Source organism: Schistocerca americana, unplaced genomic scaffold (assembly GCF_021461395.2).
Source record: "Schistocerca americana isolate TAMUIC-IGC-003095 unplaced genomic scaffold, iqSchAmer2.1 HiC_scaffold_119, whole genome shotgun sequence".
Lineage (NCBI taxonomy): Eukaryota > Metazoa > Arthropoda > Insecta > Orthoptera > Acrididae > Schistocerca > Schistocerca americana.
In genome coordinates this window covers 452,454-476,490 of record NW_025725253.1, presented here as the reverse complement: position 1 = coordinate 476,490, position 24,037 = coordinate 452,454, and the positions used below count along the sequence as shown (strand labels likewise).

The 24,037-nt window shown below is 49.5% G+C and overlaps 1 protein-coding gene and 12 non-coding genes across 13 annotated transcripts; all 13 read left to right on the top strand.

Annotated features, from left to right (window-relative positions):
• Positions 1-4,767: 4,767 nt before the first annotated feature.
• Positions 4,768-4,886, top strand: LOC124563199. The gene has a single exon (XR_006969977.1). It is a non-coding gene; the product is annotated as a 5S ribosomal RNA (ribosomal RNA).
• Positions 4,887-5,900: 1,014 nt separating this feature from the next.
• Positions 5,901-6,019, top strand: LOC124563195. The gene has a single exon (XR_006969975.1). It is a non-coding gene; the product is annotated as a 5S ribosomal RNA (ribosomal RNA).
• A 1,012-nt stretch (positions 6,020-7,031) lies between these two features.
• Positions 7,032-7,150, top strand: LOC124563194. Its single transcript, XR_006969974.1, has one exon. It is a non-coding gene; the product is annotated as a 5S ribosomal RNA (ribosomal RNA).
• A 1,013-nt stretch (positions 7,151-8,163) lies between these two features.
• On the top strand, positions 8,164-8,282 carry LOC124563193. Its single transcript, XR_006969973.1, has one exon. It is a non-coding gene; the product is annotated as a 5S ribosomal RNA (ribosomal RNA).
• Positions 8,283-9,296: 1,014 nt separating this feature from the next.
• LOC124563192 lies at positions 9,297-9,415 on the top strand. Its single transcript, XR_006969972.1, has one exon. It is a non-coding gene; the product is annotated as a 5S ribosomal RNA (ribosomal RNA).
• Positions 9,416-10,427: 1,012 nt separating this feature from the next.
• On the top strand, positions 10,428-10,546 carry LOC124563191. The gene has a single exon (XR_006969971.1). It is a non-coding gene; the product is annotated as a 5S ribosomal RNA (ribosomal RNA).
• Positions 10,547-11,561: 1,015 nt separating this feature from the next.
• Positions 11,562-11,680, top strand: LOC124563190. The gene has a single exon (XR_006969970.1). It is a non-coding gene; the product is annotated as a 5S ribosomal RNA (ribosomal RNA).
• A 347-nt stretch (positions 11,681-12,027) lies between these two features.
• On the top strand, positions 12,028-13,653 carry LOC124562833 (proline-rich protein 36-like). The gene is made up of 2 exons (XM_047130960.1): positions 12,028-12,305; positions 12,969-13,653. Exons 1-2 carry the CDS (start codon positions 12,028-12,030, stop codon positions 13,651-13,653), a joined length of 963 nt encoding a protein of 320 aa, XP_046986916.1.
• A 5,457-nt stretch (positions 13,654-19,110) lies between these two features.
• On the top strand, positions 19,111-19,229 carry LOC124563189. Its single transcript, XR_006969969.1, has one exon. It is a non-coding gene; the product is annotated as a 5S ribosomal RNA (ribosomal RNA).
• Positions 19,230-20,241: 1,012 nt separating this feature from the next.
• On the top strand, positions 20,242-20,360 carry LOC124563188. Its single transcript, XR_006969968.1, has one exon. It is a non-coding gene; the product is annotated as a 5S ribosomal RNA (ribosomal RNA).
• A 1,012-nt stretch (positions 20,361-21,372) lies between these two features.
• On the top strand, positions 21,373-21,491 carry LOC124563290. The gene has a single exon (XR_006970060.1). It is a non-coding gene; the product is annotated as a 5S ribosomal RNA (ribosomal RNA).
• Positions 21,492-22,504: 1,013 nt separating this feature from the next.
• LOC124563187 lies at positions 22,505-22,623 on the top strand. The gene has a single exon (XR_006969967.1). It is a non-coding gene; the product is annotated as a 5S ribosomal RNA (ribosomal RNA).
• Positions 22,624-23,637: 1,014 nt separating this feature from the next.
• On the top strand, positions 23,638-23,756 carry LOC124563186. The gene has a single exon (XR_006969966.1). It is a non-coding gene; the product is annotated as a 5S ribosomal RNA (ribosomal RNA).
• Positions 23,757-24,037: the final 281 nt, after the last annotated feature.

Genomic DNA, 24,037 nt, shown 5'->3' with positions numbered 1-24,037 from the left:
TTTATTACCTCGTTTGTGTGTTCCTCGTCGTACTAATTTGTGGAAGTTTAATTGTAGTTTACTTAATGACGACCATTTTGTGACTAGTTTTAACCGTATGTGGCAGAGGTTGGTGCGGACTCGCGGCGGTCATAGTAGCACCATTGAGTGGTGGGTTGCGATCGCTAAGCCGGCGATTCGCAACTTTTTAATCGATTATAGCCGTGAGGCGGCACGCTGGCGGCGGGCGACGGCTCGCTTCCGCCAGGATTGTTTACGCGATTTGGCGTTGCGAGTGACGTCACAGCCCGATTTGTTGCCCACTCTGAAGCGATTTCAAGCTCAGCTTTTAATTGACATGCGTGCCGCTAGTGATGGGGTGATCGTCCGCAGTCAGCCTGCAGGTTTTGTTGCTGGGGAACCTCTGTCCATTTATCATTTAAATCGGGAACGCAAACGCCGCGAACGTTTGCGCATTACTGTTTGGCAGTTGCGGAACGGCGGTCGGACTTCTGTACAGTCGGACATTGAAAACGATATCTTCGAACATTTTGCATCGCTTTTCCGTGATGTTGACGTTGATTCCGATACGTTGCGAGATTTCTTGCGGGTTGTTCCACATGTTTTAACTCGCCCGGACAGGCATCTTTTAAATGACGCCTATACGTCCGATGAAGTTTTCGACGCCGTTCGGCGGAGTCCCAAAGGGAAGTCTCCGGGTCCCGATGGGATTCCTGCGGAATTTTATTCGAAATTTTTTTCCCCTTTTAAGTGAGATTTTAGTGGATTTAGCGAACGATATTCGCAATGGTGTGACTGTACCAACTGCTTTTGTGGAGGGGGTTGTGACGCTTGTTCCCAAATCCCGTGCTGTACCTCATATCGATGCTGTCCGTCCGATTACTTTATTAAATGCTGACTACAAGATCGTTACGCGCTGCGTCGCTCAGCGACTTAAAAACGTCTTGCCGACCGTACTTAGTGATCAGCAAACATGTGCGGTCCGAGATCGGAATATCTTTGACGCTATCCTTGCTTACAGAGACTGTATAGGATATGTGAAAAGTGCTCGGCTCCGGACAGCGGCGATTTTATTAGTTGACTTTAAAAATGCCTTTGACCGCATTAGTCATTTTTATTTGCGTCGGGTTATGGTACGCATGGGGTTTGGTTATATATTTACCCGATTCGTGACGCATTTGTTGCAACCTGCTACTTCCCGTATATGTGTCAATGGTCGTCTCACTCCTGCTTTTCGTGTGGGTCGCTCCGTGCGGCAGGGGTGTCCACTTTCCATGGCGCTTTTTGCCATTGCGCTGGATCCCCTCCTCCGTTCTATCAGTCAGGACTGTCGCGGCATTCAGATGGGGACTACCAGATTGGTTTGTCGCGCATATGCTGATGACCTTGGCGTATTTATTGAACATATCGACGACGTTGACAGGTTGCATGTTGTTTTGCACAACTTTGGAAAGGCTACGGGGGCGGTTATCAATCCCCGGAAAACTGTGCTTTTGCCGCTCACCGCCCGCGCACGTACCCTACATAGGGACTGGTTTTGTGTCCAGCTGCAGCCTACCGTTCTTGGGATACTTCTATCTTCGAACCCACAGCAGATGGCAGCCTTGAATTGGCGGCCTACGCTGTATCGGATTCGTGCGGTTGCCAGGATCTATGCGGTCCGGAATGTGGCCCTTCGGGATAAGGTGCATTTGATAAATGTCAATATCTTGGCGCGAGCATGGTACCTTGCGCAGGTTCTCCCGGTCCCCAAGCAGTTGGGGCGCGCCATCCAACAGGCGGTTTACTGGTTTTTATGGAGGGGGGAGATTTTTAAGGTATCGCATGCTGTCTGCACCTTGGACCTGTCCGATGGCGGTTTAGGACTAGTTGATTTTTCCGCCAAATGTGCGGCCCTTTTTTGGAAGCGAACTACTGCTGTTATTCAGAAAGCTCCTTGCGGTCCCACTGCGTTTGTTTTTAATCGTTACCGTCCTCTTTCTGAAGTGGCCCCTGTTTCTGTGTCGCACATCCCGTTCTACCTTTCTTATGTGCGCCGCTACTTTCTTGATAATAGTTACCTGGCGCTCTGTGACATCTCCGTCCACACGGTTAGCGCTGTCTGCACGGCTTTCCGCGGACCTCCCGTTCGCTGCAAGTGGGAGTATCGGTTGCCACGCTGCAACTGGGTGGCAGTGTGGAAAAACCTCGCCAATGACGTTCTCCCGGCTTCCGTCCACGCGGTGTGGTACAAGGTGGTGCATCGCACCATCCCTACCAACTCCAAACTTTATTCTATAAATCTCATCCCGTCTGGTGAGTGTGACGTGTGTACTGCCGACGACACTATTGAACACCGCTTTGCGTGTGACCGCTTCCGCCGTGTTTGGGAAGTCGCCAGGGACATGATTCGTTTGATTCAGAGGGTGGACACTCGCACTGTTACAGTGGATGCTGTCTTAATTCCGCAGTGTGTCGTTTACCCCACCACGAAGCGAAATGCCACGGTGTGGATCTTTGGCCACACGGTGTTTGCTCTCTTCTCCCTCAAGTTGTCTACCGATCTGGACTTTCTCACCTATCTATGGACCCAACATCTTCAGATTCAGGCATCGCCACACTATCGGCGAAATTTTGCTAATTTTTTGCAGGTCGCAATGGCGCATGCTTTTGCACGGCTTTCCGTACCTGCGTAGCATCGACGTTTTATTTTCTCTTATCTCTTCACTTGCCTTTGAGCGACACGGTATGAATATGCGTTACTGCGACTTTTTCAAATTTTCTGGAACGACACTTGACGTCCCTTGATCACCGAACGAAATCAGAAGTCTTTTCGTTTTTTTTTTTCGTTTTTTTCGTTTTTTTCTGGGCGTTCTTGCCATAATTTCTGTTTTGCCCTGTGCGTCAGTTTTCTTAATTTCATTATTCGTTTTTTCCCAGTTTGTGGCGTGACGGGAATTTTGCTGCTGTTTCAGTTCTCAGTCGTAGTGGTGACTGTTTTGCGTTTTTCTCTGTTTTTCTCATTATTTTCATTTCACTTATTGTTGAGCACTCTCAAGTCTCGTCACGTGTCTGTGCTCGCCACTCTTTGAACTTTTGTCGGTGTGGAATTTCACGCCGGTGTCCCGCATTATGGTTTGTTTTAAGGTCGATATGAGTGACGGCGGGTGTGGGGGCGGCACTGTGGCCAGGCCTCAGGTTCCTTGACCCCTGCCCTCCTTGCCGCCAGCTGCCTACCGCGCTCATTGCCCGACCGCTTGCTTTTAACAACGGATTTGTTACTTTCCTTTGTTTTTCTATACTTTGTTAGAGGGACCTCCCGGGCCTTATTTACTTTTCACGCGGGTTTGCGACTTGTTCTTTTGAGCGAAGCTCTTCTTCCTCGTTTTTTTTCCCCCCCACCTTTGGTCGGTAGAATTATTTTTACCGCCGATCTATGGACGAACTTTTCCGTTTGTTTTTTTTTCCTTATTTTTCCTCCTTTTCAAAGTTGTTCAGTCTTGCCCTCCCCTTCGCTGGACGTGCCGTCCCTCCGTCATCAGACGGGGACCCTTTCCGGTTCCATCCGGCGCATACCATCTGCGACCAGCGCGAAGGAGCACCTGTTACGCCCCCTCTTCGTTCATCGTACTGCACGACCAACAGCATCGTTTCATAGCTGAGAAGCTCGCCGGCGAAGGCGTATTGTGGAGAGCGAAAAGGCCGGGCTATAAGGGGAGTTGGGAGGCCCGTAGAAAAGAAAAAAAAAAAAAAAAAAAAAAAAACGTGCTGTTGGCTCCCTTTCATTTACTTTTTTTTTTATACCGCCCTCTTTCCATACCACCGTTCTGTTGTGACAAAGATTCTTGCTTAAGCATTTTAATCTACTGTAATGACCATAAGGTGCGAAATTGCAGTAAATATCTCAGTTTGAGGGAGAATGTGCTAACCAAGTTCGCCAGGAAGTCTTTGAAAACGACAAAACAGTACGAATCGGCAGATGTGTTCTGGAATACGTCAGCGCCTGTTGTTGTGTAGCGGTGTACAATTCCTACTTCGATATGTAATTATAAATTTATTCCTTAGTCGACTCGTCTCGTCTCGTCATCTCCTGCAGACGTTTCTTGTGCTTGCGCTGTTATATGGGCCACGACCCGAGCGGCAGCGAGCGGCAGCCGAGCAAAGTCGGGACAAGTCGGGACGGGGACAGGGACAGGAATGGTGCGAATGCACTGCAAATTACGCAAACACCTCGTCTGAGGCGAGGCGGGGAAGCTCACATCGCCAGCAGTGGCGCCCTCCAACAACACTCTGCCACACCCCGCACAGGCCATACGCCGGTCGGCCGCGCGCCAGCCCTCCTGCGCTGGACACCAGGGACAAGATGCGTCTTCCGCGAGTGTCGAAGGCTGCACGCGCCAAGCGGATGACAGGAGGTGCAACGAGAAGCTGCGCGTCTCACACACACGGCGGCGCGCCCGCTAATTCGGCAGTCGCTCTGCTGGCACGTCGGATTGCAGAAGGAAGTGCTTACAATTACAACTCTGTTCGTGTTTTATGTTGTAAAGGTGTTAGCTTGTAACGATGTAATGTTAATAAATAAATTTATAAATCTCACAAAAAAAAAAAAAATACACGAAGCGCGTCCTTCCGGCTCATAAGTTTTGGAACTCAGGATTGCGTTCGCGCTAACGTGACGAATTGTCAATAAAAAAAAAATGCGGCTGCTTTCGACCGAAAAGTATGATTTTGTGTGTGTTGGGATAAGAACCGAATGCGAATTCTGCCATGCGCCTACATTATATGGGCGCCAACGGCCATACCATGTTGAGTACACCGGTTCTCGTCCGATCACCGAAGTTAAGCAACATCGGGCGTGGTTAGTACTTGGATGGGTGACCACTTGGGAACACCACGTGCTGTTGGCTCCCTTTCATTTTCTTTTTTTTTTTTATACCGCCCTCTTTCCATACCACCGTTCTGTTGTGACAAAGATTCTTGCTTAAGCATTTTAATCTACTGTAATGACCATAAGGTGCGAAATTGCAGTAAATATCTCAGTTTGAGGGAGAATGTGCTAACCAAGATCGCCAGGAAGTCTTTGAAAACGACAAAACAGTACGAATCGGCAGATGTGTTCTGGAATACGTCAGCGCCTGTTGTTGTGTAGCGGTGTACAATTCCTACTTCGATATGTATTATAAATTTATTCCTTAGTCGACTCGTCTCGTCTCGTCATCTCCTGCAGACGTTTCTTGTGCTTGCGCTGTTATATGGGCCACGACCCGAGCGGCAGCGAGCGGCAGCCGAGCAAAGTCGGGACAAGTCGGGACGGGGACAGGGACAGGAATGGTGCGAATGCACTGCAAATTACGCAAACACCTCGTCTGAGGCGAGGCGGGGAAGCTCACATCGCCAGCAGTGGCGCCCTCCAACAACACTCTGCCACACCCCGCACAGGCCATACGCCGGTCGGCCGCGCGCCAGCCCTCCTGCGCTGGACACCAGGGACAAGATGCGTCTTCCGCGAGTGTCGAAGGCTGCACGCGCCAAGCGGATGACAGGAGGTGCAACGAGAAGCTGCGCGTCTCACACACACGGCGGCGCGCCCGCTAATTCGGCAGTCGCTCTGCTGGCACGTCGGATTGCAGAAGGAAGTGCTTACAATTACAACTCTGTTCGTGTTTTATGTTGTAAAGGTGTTAGCTTGTAACGATGTAATGTTAATAAATAAATTTATAAATCTCACAAAAAAAAAAAAAAAATACACGAAGCGCGTCCTTCCGGCTCATAAGTTTTGGAACTCAGGATTGCGTTCGCGCTAACGTGACGAATTGTCAATAAAAAAAAAATGCGGCTGCTTTCGACCGAAAAGTATGATTTTGTGTGTGTTGGGATAAGAACCGAATGCGAATTCTGCCATGCGCCTACATTATATGGGCGCCAACGGCCATACCATGTTGAGTACACCGGTTCTCGTCCGATCACCGAAGTTAAGCAACATCGGGCGTGGTTAGTACTTGGATGGGTGACCACTTGGGAACACCACGTGCTGTTGGCTCCCTTTCATTTTCTTTTTTTTTTTTTATACCGCCCTCTTTCCATACCACCGTTCTGTTGTGACAAAGATTCTTGCTTAAGCATTTTAATCTACTGTAATGACCATAAGGTGCGAAATTGCAGTAAATATCTCAGTTTGAGGGAGAATGTGCTAACCAAGATCGCCAGGAAGTCTTTGAAAACGACAAAACAGTACGAATCGGCAGATGTGTTCTGGAATACGTCAGCGCCTGTTGTTGTGTAGCGGTGTACAATTCCTACTTCGATATGTAATTATAAATTTATTCCTTAGTCGACTCGTCTCGTCTCGTCATCTCCTGCAGACGTTTCTTGTGCTTGCGCTGTTATATGGGCCACGACCCGAGCGGCAGCGAGCGGCAGCCGAGCAAAGTCGGGACAAGTCGGGACGGGGACAGGGACAGGAATGGTGCGAATGCACTGCAAATTACGCAAACACCTCGTCTGAGGCGAGGCGGGGAAGCTCACATCGCCAGCAGTGGCGCCCTCCAACAACACTCTGCCACACCCCGCACAGGCCATACGCCGGTCGGCCGCGCGCCAGCCCTCCTGCGCTGGACACCAGGGACAAGATGCGTCTTCCGCGAGTGTCGAAGGCTGCACGCGCCAAGCGGATGACAGGAGGTGCAACGAGAAGCTGCGCGTCTCACACACACGGCGGCGCGCCCGCTAATTCGGCAGTCGCTCTGCTGGCACGTCGGATTGCAGAAGGAAGTGCTTACAATTACAACTCTGTTCGTGTTTTATGTTGTAAAGGTGTTAGCTTGTAACGATGTAATGTTAATAAATAAATTTATAAATCTCACAAAAAAAAAAAATACACGAAGCGCGTCCTTCCGGCTCATAAGTTTTGGAACTCAGGATTGCGTTCGCGCTAACGTGACGAATTGTCAATAAAAAAAAAATGCGGCTGCTTTCGACCGAAAAGTATGATTTTGTGTGTGTTGGGATAAGAACCGAATGCGAATTCTGCCATGCGCCTACATTATATGGGCGCCAACGGCCATACCATGTTGAGTACACCGGTTCTCGTCCGATCACCGAAGTTAAGCAACATCGGGCGTGGTTAGTACTTGGATGGGTGACCACTTGGGAACACCACGTGCTGTTGGCTCCCTTTCATTTTCTTTTTTTTTTTTTATACCGCCCTCTTTCCATACCACCGTTCTGTTGTGACAAAGATTCTTGCTTAAGCATTTTAATCTACTGTAATGACCATAAGGTGCGAAATTGCAGTAAATATCTCAGTTTGAGGGAGAATGTGCTAACCAAGTTCGCCAGGAAGTCTTTGAAAACGACAAAACAGTACGAATCGGCAGATGTGTTCTGGAATACGTCAGCGCCTGTTGTTGTGTAGCGGTGTACAATTCCTACTTCGATATGTAATTATAAATTTATTCCTTAGTCGACTCGTCTCGTCTCGTCATCTCCTGCAGACGTTTCTTGTGCTTGCGCTGTTATATGGGCCACGACCCGAGCGGCAGCGAGCGGCAGCCGAGCAAAGTCGGGACAAGTCGGGACGGGGACAGGGACAGGAATGGTGCGAATGCACTGCAAATTACGCAAACACCTCGTCTGAGGCGAGGCGGGGAAGCTCACATCGCCAGCAGTGGCGCCCTCCAACAACACTCTGCCACACCCCGCACAGGCCATACGCCGGTCGGCCGCGCGCCAGCCCTCCTGCGCTGGACACCAGGGACAAGATGCGTCTTCCGCGAGTGTCGAAGGCTGCACGCGCCAAGCGGATGACAGGAGGTGCAACGAGAAGCTGCGCGTCTCACACACACGGCGGCGCGCCCGCTAATTCGGCAGTCGCTCTGCTGGCACGTCGGATTGCAGAAGGAAGTGCTTACAATTACAACTCTGTTCGTGTTTTATGTTGTAAAGGTGTTAGCTTGTAACGATGTAATGTTAATAAATAAATTTATAAATCTCACAAAAAAAAAAAAATACACGAAGCGCGTCCTTCCGGCTCATAAGTTTTGGAACTCAGGATTGCGTTCGCGCTAACGTGACGAATTGTCAATAAAAAAAAAATGCGGCTGCTTTCGACCGAAAAGTATGATTTTGTGTGTGTTGGGATAAGAACCGAATGCGAATTCTGCCATGCGCCTACATTATATGGGCGCCAACGGCCATACCATGTTGAGTACACCGGTTCTCGTCCGATCACCGAAGTTAAGCAACATCGGGCGTGGTTAGTACTTGGATGGGTGACCACTTGGGAACACCACGTGCTGTTGGCTCCCTTTCATTTTCTTTTTTTTTTTTTTATACCGCCCTCTTTCCATACCACCGTTCTGTTGTGACAAAGATTCTTGCTTAAGCATTTTAATCTACTGTAATGACCATAAGGTGCGAAATTGCAGTAAATATCTCAGTTTGAGGGAGAATGTGCTAACCAAGTTCGCCAGGAAGTCTTTGAAAACGACAAAACAGTACGAATCGGCAGATGTGTTCTGGAATACGTCAGCGCCTGTTGTTGTGTAGCGGTGTACAATTCCTACTTCGATATGTAATTATAAATTTATTCCTTAGTCGACTCGTCTCGTCTCGTCATCTCCTGCAGACGTTTCTTGTGCTTGCGCTGTTATATGGGCCACGACCCGAGCGGCAGCGAGCGGCAGCCGAGCAAAGTCGGGACAAGTCGGGACGGGGACAGGGACAGGAATGGTGCGAATGCACTGCAAATTACGCAAACACCTCGTCTGAGGCGAGGCGGGGAAGCTCACATCGCCAGCAGTGGCGCCCTCCAACAACACTCTGCCACACCCCGCACAGGCCATACGCCGGTCGGCCGCGCGCCAGCCCTCCTGCGCTGGACACCAGGGACAAGATGCGTCTTCCGCGAGTGTCGAAGGCTGCACGCGCCAAGCGGATGACAGGAGGTGCAACGAGAAGCTGCGCGTCTCACACACACGGCGGCGCGCCCGCTAATTCGGCAGTCGCTCTGCTGGCACGTCGGATTGCAGAAGGAAGTGCTTACAATTACAACTCTGTTCGTGTTTTATGTTGTAAAGGTGTTAGCTTGTAACGATGTAATGTTAATAAATAAATTTATAAATCTCACAAAAAAAAAAAAATACACGAAGCGCGTCCTTCCGGCTCATAAGTTTTGGAACTCAGGATTGCGTTCGCGCTAACGTGACGAATTGTCAATAAAAAAAAAATGCGGCTGCTTTCGACCGAAAAGTATGATTTTGTGTGTGTTGGGATAAGAACCGAATGCGAATTCTGCCATGCGCCTACATTATATGGGCGCCAACGGCCATACCATGTTGAGTACACCGGTTCTCGTCCGATCACCGAAGTTAAGCAACATCGGGCGTGGTTAGTACTTGGATGGGTGACCACTTGGGAACACCACGTGCTGTTGGCTCCCTTTCATTTTCTTTTTTTTTTTTTTATACCGCCCTCTTTCCATACCACCGTTCTGTTGTGACAAAGATTCTTGCTTAAGCATTTTAATCTACTGTAATGACCATAAGGTGCGAAATTGCAGTAAATATCTCAGTTTGAGGGAGAATGTGCTAACCAAGTTCGCCAGGAAGTCTTTGAAAACGACAAAACAGTACGAATCGGCAGATGTGTTCTGGAATACGTCAGCGCCTGTTGTTGTGTAGCGGTGTACAATTCCTACTTCGATATGTAATTATAAATTTATTCCTTAGTCGACTCGTCTCGTCTCGTCATCTCCTGCAGACGTTTCTTGTGCTTGCGCTGTTATATGGGCCACGACCCGAGCGGCAGCGAGCGGCAGCCGAGCAAAGTCGGGACAAGTCGGGACGGGGACAGGGACAGGAATGGTGCGAATGCACTGCAAATTACGCAAACACCTCGTCTGAGGCGAGGCGGGGAAGCTCACATCGCCAGCAGTGGCGCCCTCCAACAACACTCTGCCACACCCCGCACAGGCCATACGCCGGTCGGCCGCGCGCCAGCCCTCCTGCGCTGGACACCAGGGACAAGATGCGTCTTCCGCGAGTGTCGAAGGCTGCACGCGCCAAGCGGATGACAGGAGGTGCAACGAGAAGCTGCGCGTCTCACACACACGGCGGCGCGCCCGCTAATTCGGCAGTCGCTCTGCTGGCACGTCGGATTGCAGAAGGAAGTGCTTACAATTACAACTCTGTTCGTGTTTTATGTTGTAAAGGTGTTAGCTTGTAACGATGTAATGTTAATAAATAAATTTATAAATCTCACAAAAAAAAAAATACACGAAGCGCGTCCTTCCGGCTCATAAGTTTTGGAACTCAGGATTGCGTTCGCGCTAACGTGACGAATTGTCAATAAAAAAAAAATGCGGCTGCTTTCGACCGAAAAGTATGATTTTGTGTGTGTTGGGATAAGAACCGAATGCGAATTCTGCCATGCGCCTACATTATATGGGCGCCAACGGCCATACCATGTTGAGTACACCGGTTCTCGTCCGATCACCGAAGTTAAGCAACATCGGGCGTGGTTAGTACTTGGATGGGTGACCACTTGGGAACACCACGTGCTGTTGGCTCCCTTTCATTTTCTTTTTTTTTTTTTTATACCGCCCTCTTTCCATACCACCGTTCTGTTGTGACAAAGATTCTTGCTTAAGCATTTTAATCTACTGTAATGACCATAAGGTGCGAAATTGCAGTAAATATCTCAGTTTGAGGGAGAATGTGCTAACCAAGATCGCCAGGAAGTCTTTGAAAACGACAAAACAGTACGAATCGGCAGATGTGTTCTGGAATACGTCAGCGCCTGTTGTTGTGTAGCGGTGTACAATTCCTACTTCGATATGTAATTATAAATTTATTCCTTAGTCGACTCGTCTCGTCTCGTCATCTCCTGCAGACGTTTCTTGTGCTTGCGCTGTTATATGGGCCACGACCCGAGCGGCAGCGAGCGGCAGCCGAGCAAAGTCGGGACAAGTCGGGACGGGGACAGGGACAGGAATGGTGCGAATGCACTGCAAATTACGCAAACACCTCGTCTGAGGCGAGGCGGGGAAGCTCACATCGCCAGCAGTGGCGCCCTCCAACAACACTCTGCCACACCCCGCACAGGCCATACGCCGGTCGGCCGCGCGCCAGCCCTCCTGCGCTGGACACCAGGGACAAGATGCGTCTTCCGCGAGTGTCGAAGGCTGCACGCGCCAAGCGGATGACAGGAGGTGCAACGAGAAGCTGCGCGTCTCACACACACGGCGGCGCGCCCGCTAATTCGGCAGTCGCTCTGCTGGCACGTCGGATTGCAGAAGGAAGTGCTTACAATTACAACTCTGTTCGTGTTTTATGTTGTAAAGGTGTTAGCTTGTAACGATGTAATGTTAATAAATAAATTTATAAATCTCACAACAACAACAAAAATACACGAAGCGCGTCCTTCCGGCTCATAAGTTTTGGAACTCAGGATTGCGTTCGCGCTAACGTGACGAATTGTCAATAAAAAAAAAATGCGGCTGCTTTCGACCGAAAAGTATGATTTTGTGTGTGTTGGGATAAGAACCGAATGCGAATTCTGCCATGCGCCTACATTATATGGGCGCCAACGGCCATACCATGTTGAGTACACCGGTTCTCGTCCGATCACCGAAGTTAAGCAACATCGGGCGTGGTTAGTACTTGGATGGGTGACCACTTGGGAACACCACGTGCTGTTGGCTCCCTTTCATTTTCTTTTTTTTTTTTTATACCGCCCTCTTTCCATACCACCGTTCTGTTGTGACAAAGATTCTTGCTTAAGCATTTTAATCTACTGTAATGACCATAAGGTGCGAAATTGCAGTAAATATCTCAGTTTGAGGGAGAATGTGCTAACCAAGATCGCCAGGAAGTCTTTGAAAACGACAAAACAGTACGAATCGGCAGATGTGTCCTGGAATACGTCAGCGCCTGTTGTTGTGTAGCGGTGTACAATTCCTACTTCGATATGTAATTATAAATTTATTCCTTAGTCGACTCGTCTCGTCTCGTCATCTCCTGCAGACGTTTCTTGTGCTTGCGCTGTTATATGGGCCACGACCCGAGCGGCAGCGAGCGGCAGTCGAGCAAAGTCGGGACAAGTCGGGACGGGGACAGGGACAGCGATAGGAATGGTGCGAATGCACTGCAAATTACGCAAACACCTCGTCTGAGGCGAGGCGAGGCGAGGCGAGGCGAGGCGAGAAAGCTCACATCGCCAGCAGTGGCGCCCTCCAACAACACTCTGCCACACCCCGCACAGGCCTTACGCCGGTCGGCCGCGCGCCAGCCCGGACGTGTGTTCGGCTCGTGCCTGCTGCCACCTTCGTGTGCTGCAGCCGGTGTCTTCGTAGCGTGTTTGGTGCTGCGCCTCGCAGCGTTCTCTCTTCTCTACTAGTTCCTGTAAGTTTATTGACGCTTTATTATGAATCGTGCTAACTCCGTACAGTGTATTTTTGATAGGAACGCGGCTAGACCGTCTCCTTTTGATGTTCACGAATGGATATTTTCCGAATTGCGTATTCCCGAATCTGATTTGGTCGGCATTCAGCTCGATTTTATTCAAAACTCTGTCTTTTTGAAACTTCCGAACGCGGATTGTGTCGATAAGCTAGTTACTGAAAGTGGTGGTGTTAAGAAATTTAAGCACGTGGACGGTACTTTGTCTGATGTTTTGATACTGCCGGCAGGCTTCGGCATTCGAAATGTGAAGGTTTATAATGTTCCCTTTGAGTGCCCCAATGAGGCCATTGCTCGTAAACTTGGCGAATTTGGCACCGTTCTAAGTGTGGAGAATGATGTGTGGCCTGCAGGTTTTAGGTACCGGGTTTTGAGTGGTGTTCGGACAGTACGTGTAGATTTAAAGAAACATATACCCTCGTATGTGATCATTGCTGGCACGCGAGCTTTCCTTAGCTATAGTGGGCAGCCGCAGACGTGCTCAGTGTGTGGCAAAACAGATCATTTGCGACAAACCTGCACTTTACGCAGGCCGGCACAGCTGCCGCGCGAAGCTGTTGACAACACTACGTATGCAGGCGCGTTGGTTGGACCCCCCTCAGTCGCCCCGACCGACCGACAGGCTTCTGCCGCTCCTGCGGCTGTGGCTGCTGTGTCCGATAATGTGACTCCGCCGACAGTTGTCGTGCCCCCGGTTGTGTCGGAACAAAGTTTACCTGCCGAACTCACCCCTCGTGAGGTCAGTATTGCTGATTTGCCAGCCGTCAGTGTTCCGGACGTGCCTGTTGGGGAGTCTTCTGAAATGTTGGTCGAGTCTCCCCGGCCGATTTCCGTCCCCGCCCCACCGACAGACAAGCGGAAATTGCAGTCTCAACCGGGCCTGTACACTTCTGGCGAGGCGGATGCTAGCAGCGCAGAAAGTGAGGTGTCCCAAGTTTCCACCCAGTCCGCCCCTGCCGATCCCAAACCAAAGCGTAGGCGGTCTAAGAAACGTTCGAAAACAGCGCCCACTGAGGGCGACGGCGTTTCCTTCGAACAGGCCGTTGAGGGACTCACGGATTCCTTGGTCCAAGAGCGTCGCGACGCACCTTTCGTGCACGGTCCACCTGTGTCGGTGCCCGCCACCCCCGTTTCCCGAGCCGTCCCGGATGCCCCACCTGTTCCTTCGGACACCATGCAGTGGTCTGAAGATGTGGAGGAGGATAATTTTTTCTAGTTTCGCTTAAGTTAAAGAGTCCACCCTGACGCGTGCCTTCCACCAGTTACGCGTCCTGACACTTAATGTCAATAGAATCCGCAGTGACCGTAAAATTGACGCCCTTTTACACTTTTTGCAATCTGCTTGTTGTGATGTGATTTTCCTTCAAGAACTTACAGCTGACGTTGTCCCGCATCTTACTGCGTTTAATGTTATTCTTAATATTGATCCGGAAGTAGGCTTTGGTACGGCGATTTTAATCACGCCCGGTTTAGAGTATAACAACATAGCAATTTTACCGGATGGACGAGGGTTGGCGTGTGTCATCTGCGACATATTTTTTGTTAACGTGTACGCCCCCTCTGGAACTGACAATAAACGTCTGAGGCATACCTTTTTCGCTCATGATGTTTGTCAGCTTTTCCATCGAAACCACCGACGGATCATCTTCGGTGGCGATTTTAATTGTGTTTTGCGTGATGCCGACCAGGAGCCGACGGCGAATAAGTGTCTTGCACTGCAAAATTTAGTTGACATTTACAAATTTAAGGACACGTGGCTTCGTTTTAGTCCGACTGCTGCAGGTTTTACTTATTTTTATCCTACTGGGCATAGCAGATTGGACAGAATTTATATCTCGCCGGATCTTACTGCTTCCATCTTGCAGGCAGAAGTTGCTCCCGTCGCTTTTTCGGATCATTGTGGTTATTTGTGTGCTTTTAATGTCCCGTACGTTCGCCCGGAACGTACGCGCTCCTATTGGAAATTCAATGTTAGTGTTTTGGATGACGTCAGTCTTGTCGAACAGGTGCATTTGTTGTGGCGCCAACTTCTTCAGCGCCGCCCGCAGGCGAGTTCTACTGTCGATTGGTGGCTCCGTCACGCTAAACCGGCCATTCGTAGTTTGCTCATCAATTATTGTCGTGACAAGGCCCATTGGGACATGATGACGGTCGATTTTTATCGCGATTGTTTACGGGATTTAATTACTCGGGTTACCGACCGCCCTGAGCTACTTCCCACGTTACGGAAGATTAAAGCGAAGATTTTAAACCATCTGTATCGCAAGGCACAGGGCTCTGTAGTCCGTAGCAGGCCTTTCGATCCTACGTTGAAGGAACCACTTTCCTTGTATCATTTACGACGAGCCCGTCTGCGGCGTGAAAAACTTTTATTTACGGACTGGATTACGCGTGACGGCCTTAAGACTTCCGATCGACGGGTGATTCGGGACGAAATTTACGATCACTATTCTCGTCTCTTTCAATTTCAACCTTTGAATGACGCCTCCTTGCAGACATTTTTACGTGATCTGCCTTCCATTTTAACGCCTCAGGATAGACTTCTTTTAAATGAGCGTTTTACAGCTGATGATGTTTCTGCCGCTGTTAAGGCTAGCCCGAAGGGAAAAGCCCCTGGCAATGACGGAATTCCTGTCGAATTTTATGTTAAATTTTCCGGCCTTTTAACTGATATTTTCGTTGCCATGGTCAATGAAATCCATAACGGCCTCGATGTGCCGGACGAATTTTTAGAGGGGCTCATCGTCCTCGTCCCGAAAACAACTGGCACCCCAAGTGCGGTGACTTTACGGCCGATTACTTTATTAAACGCCGATTATAAAATCGTCGCGCGCTGCTTTTCACACCGTCTGCGGCCGGCGTTGAAGTCCGTCATTAGCCCATCTCAATCGTGTGCCGTACCTGGACGGAATATTTATGATGCTGTCCTCGCGTATCGTGAATGTATCGCTTATGCCGCATCCAGCCGTGGCGGCCGAGCTGCGATACTCTCCATTGATTTTCACAACGCGTTCGACAGAATCAGTCACGAGTACTTGCGGCGGGTTATGTCTAAGTTCGGGTTTGGTTTACAATTCACGAATGTGATATCCAATCTTTTGAAATCGGCTACTTCCCGAATCCTTTTTCATGGTCAGGCCGGTGATGTCCTCAGGCTGAACAGGTCCGTCCGCCAAGGGTGCCCACTTTCCATGGGCTTATTCGTCTTAGCCTTGGATCCTCTACTCCGCAAAATAACGGCTGTTTGCCATGGTGTACCGTTTGGTGCGGGTTCGCTTGTCTGTCGGGCGTATGCTGATGATTTGGGGGTTTTTATCCAACGCCCCGACGATATTGATGCGCTCCGTCTCCTCCTTCAACAGTTTGAAACGGCATCGGGTGCGGTTGTCAACCCCCGTAAGTCCATCTTACTGCCGCTTACTGTGACCATGAGAGATGTCCGTCGTGATTGGTATACCGTACAGTTGCGACATAAGATTCTCGGGATCCAGATGACTCCAAATGTACAACGAATGACGGTGTTAAATTGGCGCGCGGTGTTATATTCTGTTCGGGCGGCGACTCAGGCTGCCGCCAAACGAAATTTATCATTGCTGGAGAGGGTTTCGGTTGTTAATACCCAGATGTTGGCCAAGGCCTGGTACTTGGCTCAAGTTTTGCCGGTGCCGAAGGAGATCGAACGGGCTATCAAGCATGCTGTCTCTTGGCTGGTCTGGCGAGGCGAAATCTTTAAAGTCGCCTACAATATTTGTGTGCTCCCGCCGGACGGAGGCGGCCTAGGTATGGTCGATTTCCCTTCCAAGTGTGCTGCTCTTTTGCTCCACCGGACCAACTGTGTGATCGCCACTGCTGGGCAGTGCCCCACGTCTGCACTCTTCGACCTTTACCGCCCAGCTTCTCTCCGCGCGCCTGTCTCTGTCCAGGCTATCCCGTATCAATTGAATTTCGTTCGCCAGTATTTCCTCCACACAAGCTATCTGATAGGTGACGACCGACGCCGGGGTAACGTCCGCGCGATCGCAGAGGCCCTCCGTGGAACTCCGCCGACTAACAAATGGGAGTTGCGGCTGCCGCAATACGATTGGCGGACGGTGTGGTCCAATATCTCCAGTCCATTGTTGACATCCGATGTTCGGGACACCTGGTATAAAGTTGTGAATCGCACCGTTGCCACGAATGCGAAACTCCACGCGATCAATCTCCTCCCGAGTGGCCTCTGTGGGCGGTGCGCGGCTGAAGACACGATCGAACACCGATTTGTGTGCCCCCAATTTAAAGAGGTGTGGGATGCCACCTGTGCGATGTTGGCGTTGATTAATAGGACTACCCCGCGTGCCGTGCAGCCCTTGTATATCCTGGTTCCCGACTGGCGGCCGTATCCTGCCACCAAGAGAAACGCTACCGTGTGGATTGCCGCACATGCCGCACATGCGATTTTCTCTCTCCGACTCACGGATCGCTTGCAGTTCTTGACATATCTTTGGGACTATTATGGACGGGAGAAACAGAATCCGAAGTGTGTTTCCCATTATGCCCGATTTTTAGATGTCGCTTTACGGACCGCCTTTACCACTTTAAATATTTCTCTCCTGCCATGATTATGTACTTCCATTTCCACTGTACCTTTTGGCGGGACATGCGGAATGATGTATATGTATCTATTTTCTTGATGTCTGACAGTCAATTTGTCTCACCGGCTCGACTTTCCTCCCGCCATTGTGAACGGTTGTTCTTAGGATTCTCCCTAATTAGTCTTCTCTCCTGGATTTGACGTTTGTTCCCTATTGCTGACACTTACTTCATTTTTGTGACTATTTCTGGACCGTCGTTGACTTGTCCCTGAACTTTGGAACGGTGCTTCCAGATATTTTGTGTTTGTAATGGTTGCCTTCTGGGCACGGAAATCAAGCTTATCAAGCTTCTCGAGACGACGAAATATGTTTGCTGCTGCCGGAATTGCGTCGACTTTGCCATTCCCGTGCGCCAGACATATTTGGCAATGTTTAGTGTGGTTGTTTTTTGAGAGTCCCTTTCTTTGCTTTTCTCTGGCGGCGGTGGGCTACCGCTGCCGAATTGTGGTCATTGTCCTCCGAGCATGGTTTTTATTTGTGTTTCGCGTCTTCGTGACTCCTTCCTTACATTCCGTTTTTCCACGTTTCTCGGGTTGGGAGGGCGCCGGAGGCACTGTGGCCAGGCCTCGGATTGCGACCCCTGCCTGCTTTGCCTCCGTAGCCACCCTGGCCTGATCTTCCAAGAAAGTAAAAATAAAAAAAAAAAAAAAAAAAAAAACAAAAAAAAAATATATATATATATAAAAATGCTCTGTCACACATTATTAAAGGGCGTACTACACACCACTCTTTCCGTTATTCCACGTTTCTCGGGTTGGGAGGGCGCCGGAGGCATTGTGGCCAGGCCTCGGATTGCGACCCCTGCCTGCTTTGCCTCCGTAGCCACCCTGGCCTGATCTTCCAAGAAAGTAAAAATAAAAAAAAAAAAAAATAACAAAAAAAAAAAAAAAAAAAATATATATATATATATATATAAAATAATGCTCTAAAAAAAAAAAAAAGTTCTCGTCCGATCACCGAAGTTAAGCAACATCGGGCGTGGTTAGTACTTGGATGGGTGACCACTTGGGAACACCACGTGCTGTTGGCTCCCTTTCATTTTCTTTTTTTTTTTTTATACCGCCCTCTTTCCATACCACCGTTCTGTTGTGACAAAGATTCTTGCTTAAGCATTTTAATCTACTGTAATGACCATAAGGTGCGAAATTGCAGTAAATATCTCAGTTTGAGGGAGAATGTGCTAACCAAGTTCGCCAGGAAGTCTTTGAAAACGACAAAACAGTACGAATCGGCAGATGTGTTCTGGAATACGTCAGCGCCTGTTGTTGTGTAGCGGTGTACAATTCCTACTTCGATATGTAATTATAAATTTATTCCTTAGTCGACTCGTCTCGTCTCGTCATCTCCTGCAGACGTTTCTTGTGCTTGCGCTGTTATATGGGCCACGACCCGAGCGGCAGCGAGCGGCAGCCGAGCAAAGTCGGGACAAGTCGGGACGGGGACAGGGACAGGAATGGTGCGAATGCACTGCAAATTACGCAAACACCTCATCTGAGGCGAGGCGGGGAAGCTCACATCGCCAGCAGTGGCGCCCTCCAACAACACTCTGCCACACCCCGCACAGGCCATACGCCGGTCGGCCGCGCGCCAGCCCTCCTGCGCTGGACACCAGGGACAAGATGCGTCTTCCGCGAGTGTCGAAGGCTGCACGCGCCAAGCGGATGACAGGAGGTGCAACGAGAAGCTGCGCGTCTCACACACACGGCGGCGCGCCCGCTAATTCGGCAGTCGCTCTGCTGGCACGTCGGATTGCAGAAGGAAGTGCTTACAATTACAACTCTGTTCGTGTTTTATGTTGTAAAGGTGTTAGCTTGTAACGATGTAATGTTAATAAATAAATTTATAAATCTCACAAAAAAAAAAAATACACGAAGCGCGTCCTTCCGGCTCATAAGTTTTGGAACTCAGGATTGCGTTCGCGCTAACGTGACGAATTGTCAATAAAAAAAAAATGCGGCTGCTTTCGACCGAAAAGTATGATTTTGTGTGTGTTGGGATAAGAACCGAATGCGAATTCTGCCATGCGCCTACATTATATGGGCGCCAACGGCCATACCATGTTGAGTACACCGGTTCTCGTCCGATCACCGAAGTTAAGCAACATCGGGCGTGGTTAGTACTTGGATGGGTGACCACTTGGGAACACCACGTGCTGTTGGCTCCCTTTCATTTTCTTTTTTTTTTTTTATACCGCCCTCTTTCCATACCACCGTTCTGTTGTGACAAAGATTCTTGCTTAAGCATTTTAATCTACTGTAATGACCATAAGGTGCGAAATTGCAGTAAATATCTCAGTTTGAGGGAGAATGTGCTAACCAAGTTCGCCAGGAAGTCTTTGAAAACGACAAAACAGTACGAATCGGCAGATGTGTTCTGGAATACGTCAGCGCCTGTTGTTGTGTAGCGGTGTACAATTCCTACTTCGATATGTAATTATAAATTTATTCCTTAGTCGACTCGTCTCGTCTCGTCATCTCCTGCAGACGTTTCTTGTGCTTGCGCTGTTATATGGGCCACGACCCGAGCGGCAGCGAGCGGCAGCCGAGCAAAGTCGGGACAAGTCGGGACGGGGACAGGGACAGGAATGGTGCGAATGCACTGCAAATTACGCAAACACCTCATCTGAGGCGAGGCGGGGAAGCTCACATCGCCAGCAGTGGCGCCCTCCAACAACACTCTGCCACACCCCGCACAGGCCATACGCCGGTCGGCCGCGCGCCAGCCCTCCTGCGCTGGACACCAGGGACAAGATGCGTCTTCCGCGAGTGTCGAAGGCTGCACGCGCCAAGCGGATGACAGGAGGTGCAACGAGAAGCTGCGCGTCTCACACACACGGCGGCGCGCCCGCTAATTCGGCAGTCGCTCTGCTGGCACGTCGGATTGCAGAAGGAAGTGCTTACAATTACAACTCTGTTCGTGTTTTATGTTGTAAAGGTGTTAGCTTGTAACGATGTAATGTTAATAAATAAATTTATAAATCTCACAAAAAAAAAAAATACACGAAGCGCGTCCTTCCGGCTCATAAGTTTTGGAACTCAGGATTGCGTTCGCGCTAACGTGACGAATTGTCAATAAAAAAAAAATGCGGCTGCTTTCGACCGAAAAGTATGATTTTGTGTGTGTTGGGATAAGAACCGAATGCGAATTCTGCCATGCGCCTACATTATATGGGCGCCAACGGCCATACCATGTTGAGTACACCGGTTCTCGTCCGATCACCGAAGTTAAGCAACATCGGGCGTGGTTAGTACTTGGATGGGTGACCACTTGGGAACACCACGTGCTGTTGGCTCCCTTTCATTTTCTTTTTTTTTTTTTATACCGCCCTCTTTCCATACCACCGTTCTGTTGTGACAAAGATTCTTGCTTAAGCATTTTAATCTACTGTAATGACCATAAGGTGCGAAATTGCAGTAAATATCTCAGTTTGAGGGAGAATGTGCTAACCAAGTTCGCCAGGAAGTCTTTGAAAACGACAAAACAGTACGAATCGGCAGATGTGTTCTGGAATACGTCAGCGCCTGTTGTTGTGTAGCGGTGTACAATTCCTACTTCGATATGTAATTATAAATTTATTCCTTAGTCGACTCGTCTCGTCTCGTCATCTCCTGCAGACGTTTCTTGTGCTTGCGCTGTTATATGGGCCACGACCCGAGCGGCAGCGAGCGGCAGCCGAGCAAAGTCGGGACAAGTCGGGACGGGGACAGGGACAGGAATGGTGCGAATGCACTGCAAATTACGCAAACACCTCGTCTGAGGCGAGGCGGGGAAGCTCACATCGCCAGCAGTGGCGCCCTCCAACAACACTCTGCCACACCCCGCACAGGCCATACGCCGGTCGGCCGCGCGCCAGCCCTCCTGCGCTGGACACCAGGGACAAGATGCGTCTTCCGCGAGTGTCGAAGGCTGCACGCGCCAAGCGGATGACAGGAGGTGCAACGAGAAGCTGCGCGTCTCACACACACGGCGGCGCGCCCGCTAATTCGGCAGTCGCTCTGCTGGCACGTCGGATTGCAGAAGGAAGTGCTTACAATTACAACTCTGTTCGTGTTTTATGTTGTAAAGGTGTTAGCTTGTAACGATGTAATGTTAATAAATAAATTTATAAATCTCACAAAAAAAAAAAATACACGAAGCGCGTCCTTCCGGCTCATAAGTTTTGGAACTCAGGATTGCGTTCGCGCTAACGTGACGAATTGTCAATAAAAAAAAAATGCGGCTGCTTTCGACCGAAAAGTATGATTTTGTGTGTGTTGGGATAAGAACCGAATGCGAATTCTGCCATGCGCCTACATTATATGGGCGCCAACGCCCATACCATGTTGAGTACACCGGTTCTCGTCCGATCACCGAAGTTAAGCAACATCGGGCGTGGTTAGTACTTGGATGGGTGACCACTTGGGAACACCACGTGCTGTTGGCTCCCTTTCATTTTCTTTTTTTTTTTTTTATACCGTCCTCTTTCCATACCACCGTTCTGTTGTGACAAAGATTCTTGCTTAAGCATTTTAATCTACTGTAATGACCATAAGGTGCGAAATTGCAGTAAATATCTCAGTTTGAGGGAGAATGTGCTAACCAAGTTCGCCAGGAAGTCTTTGAAAACGACAAAACAGTACGAATCGGCAGATGTGTTCTGGAATACGTCAGCGCCTGTTGTTGTGTAGCGGTGTACAATTCCTACTTCGATATGTAATTATAAATTTATTCCTTAGTCGACTCGTCTCGTCTCGTCATCTCCTGCAGACGTTTCTTGTGCTTGCGCTGTTATATGGGCCACGACCCGAGCGGCAGCGAGCGGCAGCCGAGCAAAGTCGGGACAAGTCGGGACGGGGACAGGGACAGGAATGGTGCGAATGCACTGCAAATTACGCAAACACCTCGTCTGAGGCGAGGCGGGGAAGCTCACATCGCCAGCAGTGGCGCCCTCCAACAACACTCTGCCACACCCCGCACAGGCCATACGCCGGTCGGCCGCGCGCCAGCCCTCCTGCGCTGGACACCAGGGACAAGATGCGTCTTCCGCGAGTGTCGAAGGCTGCACGCGCCAAGCGGATGACAGGAGGTGCAACGAGAAGCTGCGCGTCTCACACACACGGCGGCGCGCCCGCTAATTCGGCAGTCGCTCTGCTGGCACGTCGGATTGCAGAAGGAAGTGCTTACAATTACAACTCTGTTCGTGTTTTATGTTGTAAAGGTGTTAGCTTGTAACGATGTAATGTTAATAAATAAATTTATAAATCTCACAAAAAAAAAAAATACACGAAGCGCGTCCTTCCGGCTCATAAGTTTTGGAACTCAGGATTGCGTTCGCGCTAACGTGACGAATTGTCAATAAAAAAAAAATGCGGCTGCTTTCGACCGAAAAGTATGATTTTGTGTGTGTTGGGATAAGAACCGAATGCGAATTCTGCCATGCGCCTACATTATATGGGCGCCAACGGCCATACCATGTTGAGTACACCGGTTCTCGTCCGATCACCGAAGTTAAGCAACATCGGGCGTGGTTAGTACTTGGATGGGTGACCACTTGGGAACACCACGTGCTGTTGGCTCCCTTTCATTTTCTTTTTTTTTTTTTTATACCGCCCTCTTTCCATACCACCGTTCTGTTGTGACAAAGATTCTTGCTTAAGCATTTTAATCTACTGTAATGACCATAAGGTGCGAAATTGCAGTAAATATCTCAGTTTGAGGGAGAATGTGCTAACCAAGTTCGCCAGGAAGTCTTTGAAAACGACAAAACAGTACGAATCGGCAGATGTGTTCTGGAATACGTCAGCGCCTGTTGTTGTGTAGCGGTGTACAATTCCTACTTCGATATGTAATTATAAATTTATTCCTTAGTCGACTCGTCTCGTCTCGTCATCTCCTGCAGACGTTTCTTGTGCTTGCGCTGTTATATGGGCCACGACCCGAGCGGCAGCGAGCGGCAGCCGAGCAAAGTCGGGACAAGTCGGGACGGGGACAGGGACAGGAATGGTGCGAATGCACTGCAAATTACGCAAACACCTCGTCTGAGGCGAGGCGGGGAAGCTCACATCGCCAGCAGTGGCGCCCTCCAACAACACTCTGCCACACCCCGCACAGGCCATACGCCGGTCGGCCGCGCGCCAGCCCTCCTGCGCTGGACACCAGGGACAAGATGCGTCTTCCGCGAGTGTCGAAGGCTGCACGCGCCAAGCGGATGACAGGAGGTGCAACGAGAAGCTGCGCGTCTCACACACACGGCGGCGCGCCCGCTAATTCGGCAGTCGCTCTGCTGGCACGTCGGATTGCAGAAGGAAGTGCTTACAATTACAACTCTGTTCGTGTTTTATGTTGTAAAGGTGTTAGCTTGTAACGATGTAATGTTAATAAATAAATTTATAAATCTCACAAAAAAAAAAAAATACACGAAGCGCGTCCTTCCGGCTCATAAGTTTTGGAACTCAGGATTGCGTTCGCGCTAACGTGACGAATTGTCAATAAAAAAAAAATGCGGCTGCTTTCGACCGAAAAGTATGATTTTGTGTGTGTTGGGATAAGAACCGAATGCGAATTCTGCCATGCGCCTACATTATATGGGCGCCAACGGCCATACCATGTTGAGTACACCGGTTCTCGTCCGATCACCGAAGTTAAGCAACATCGGGCGTGGTTAGTACTTGGATGGGTGACCACTTGGGAACACCACGTGCTGTTGGCTCCCTTTCATTTTCTTTTTTTTTTTTTTATACCGCCCTCTTTCCATACCACCGTTCTGTTGTGACAAAGATTCTTGCTTAAGCATTTTAATCTACTGTAATGACCATAAGGTGCGAAATTGCAGTAAATATCTCAGTTTGAGGGAGAATGTGCTAACCAAGTTCGCCAGGAAGTCTTTGAAAACGACAAAACAGTACGAATCGGCAGATGTGTTCTGGAATACGTCAGCGCCTGTTGTTGTGTAGCGGTGTACAATTCCTACTTCGATATGTAATTATAAAT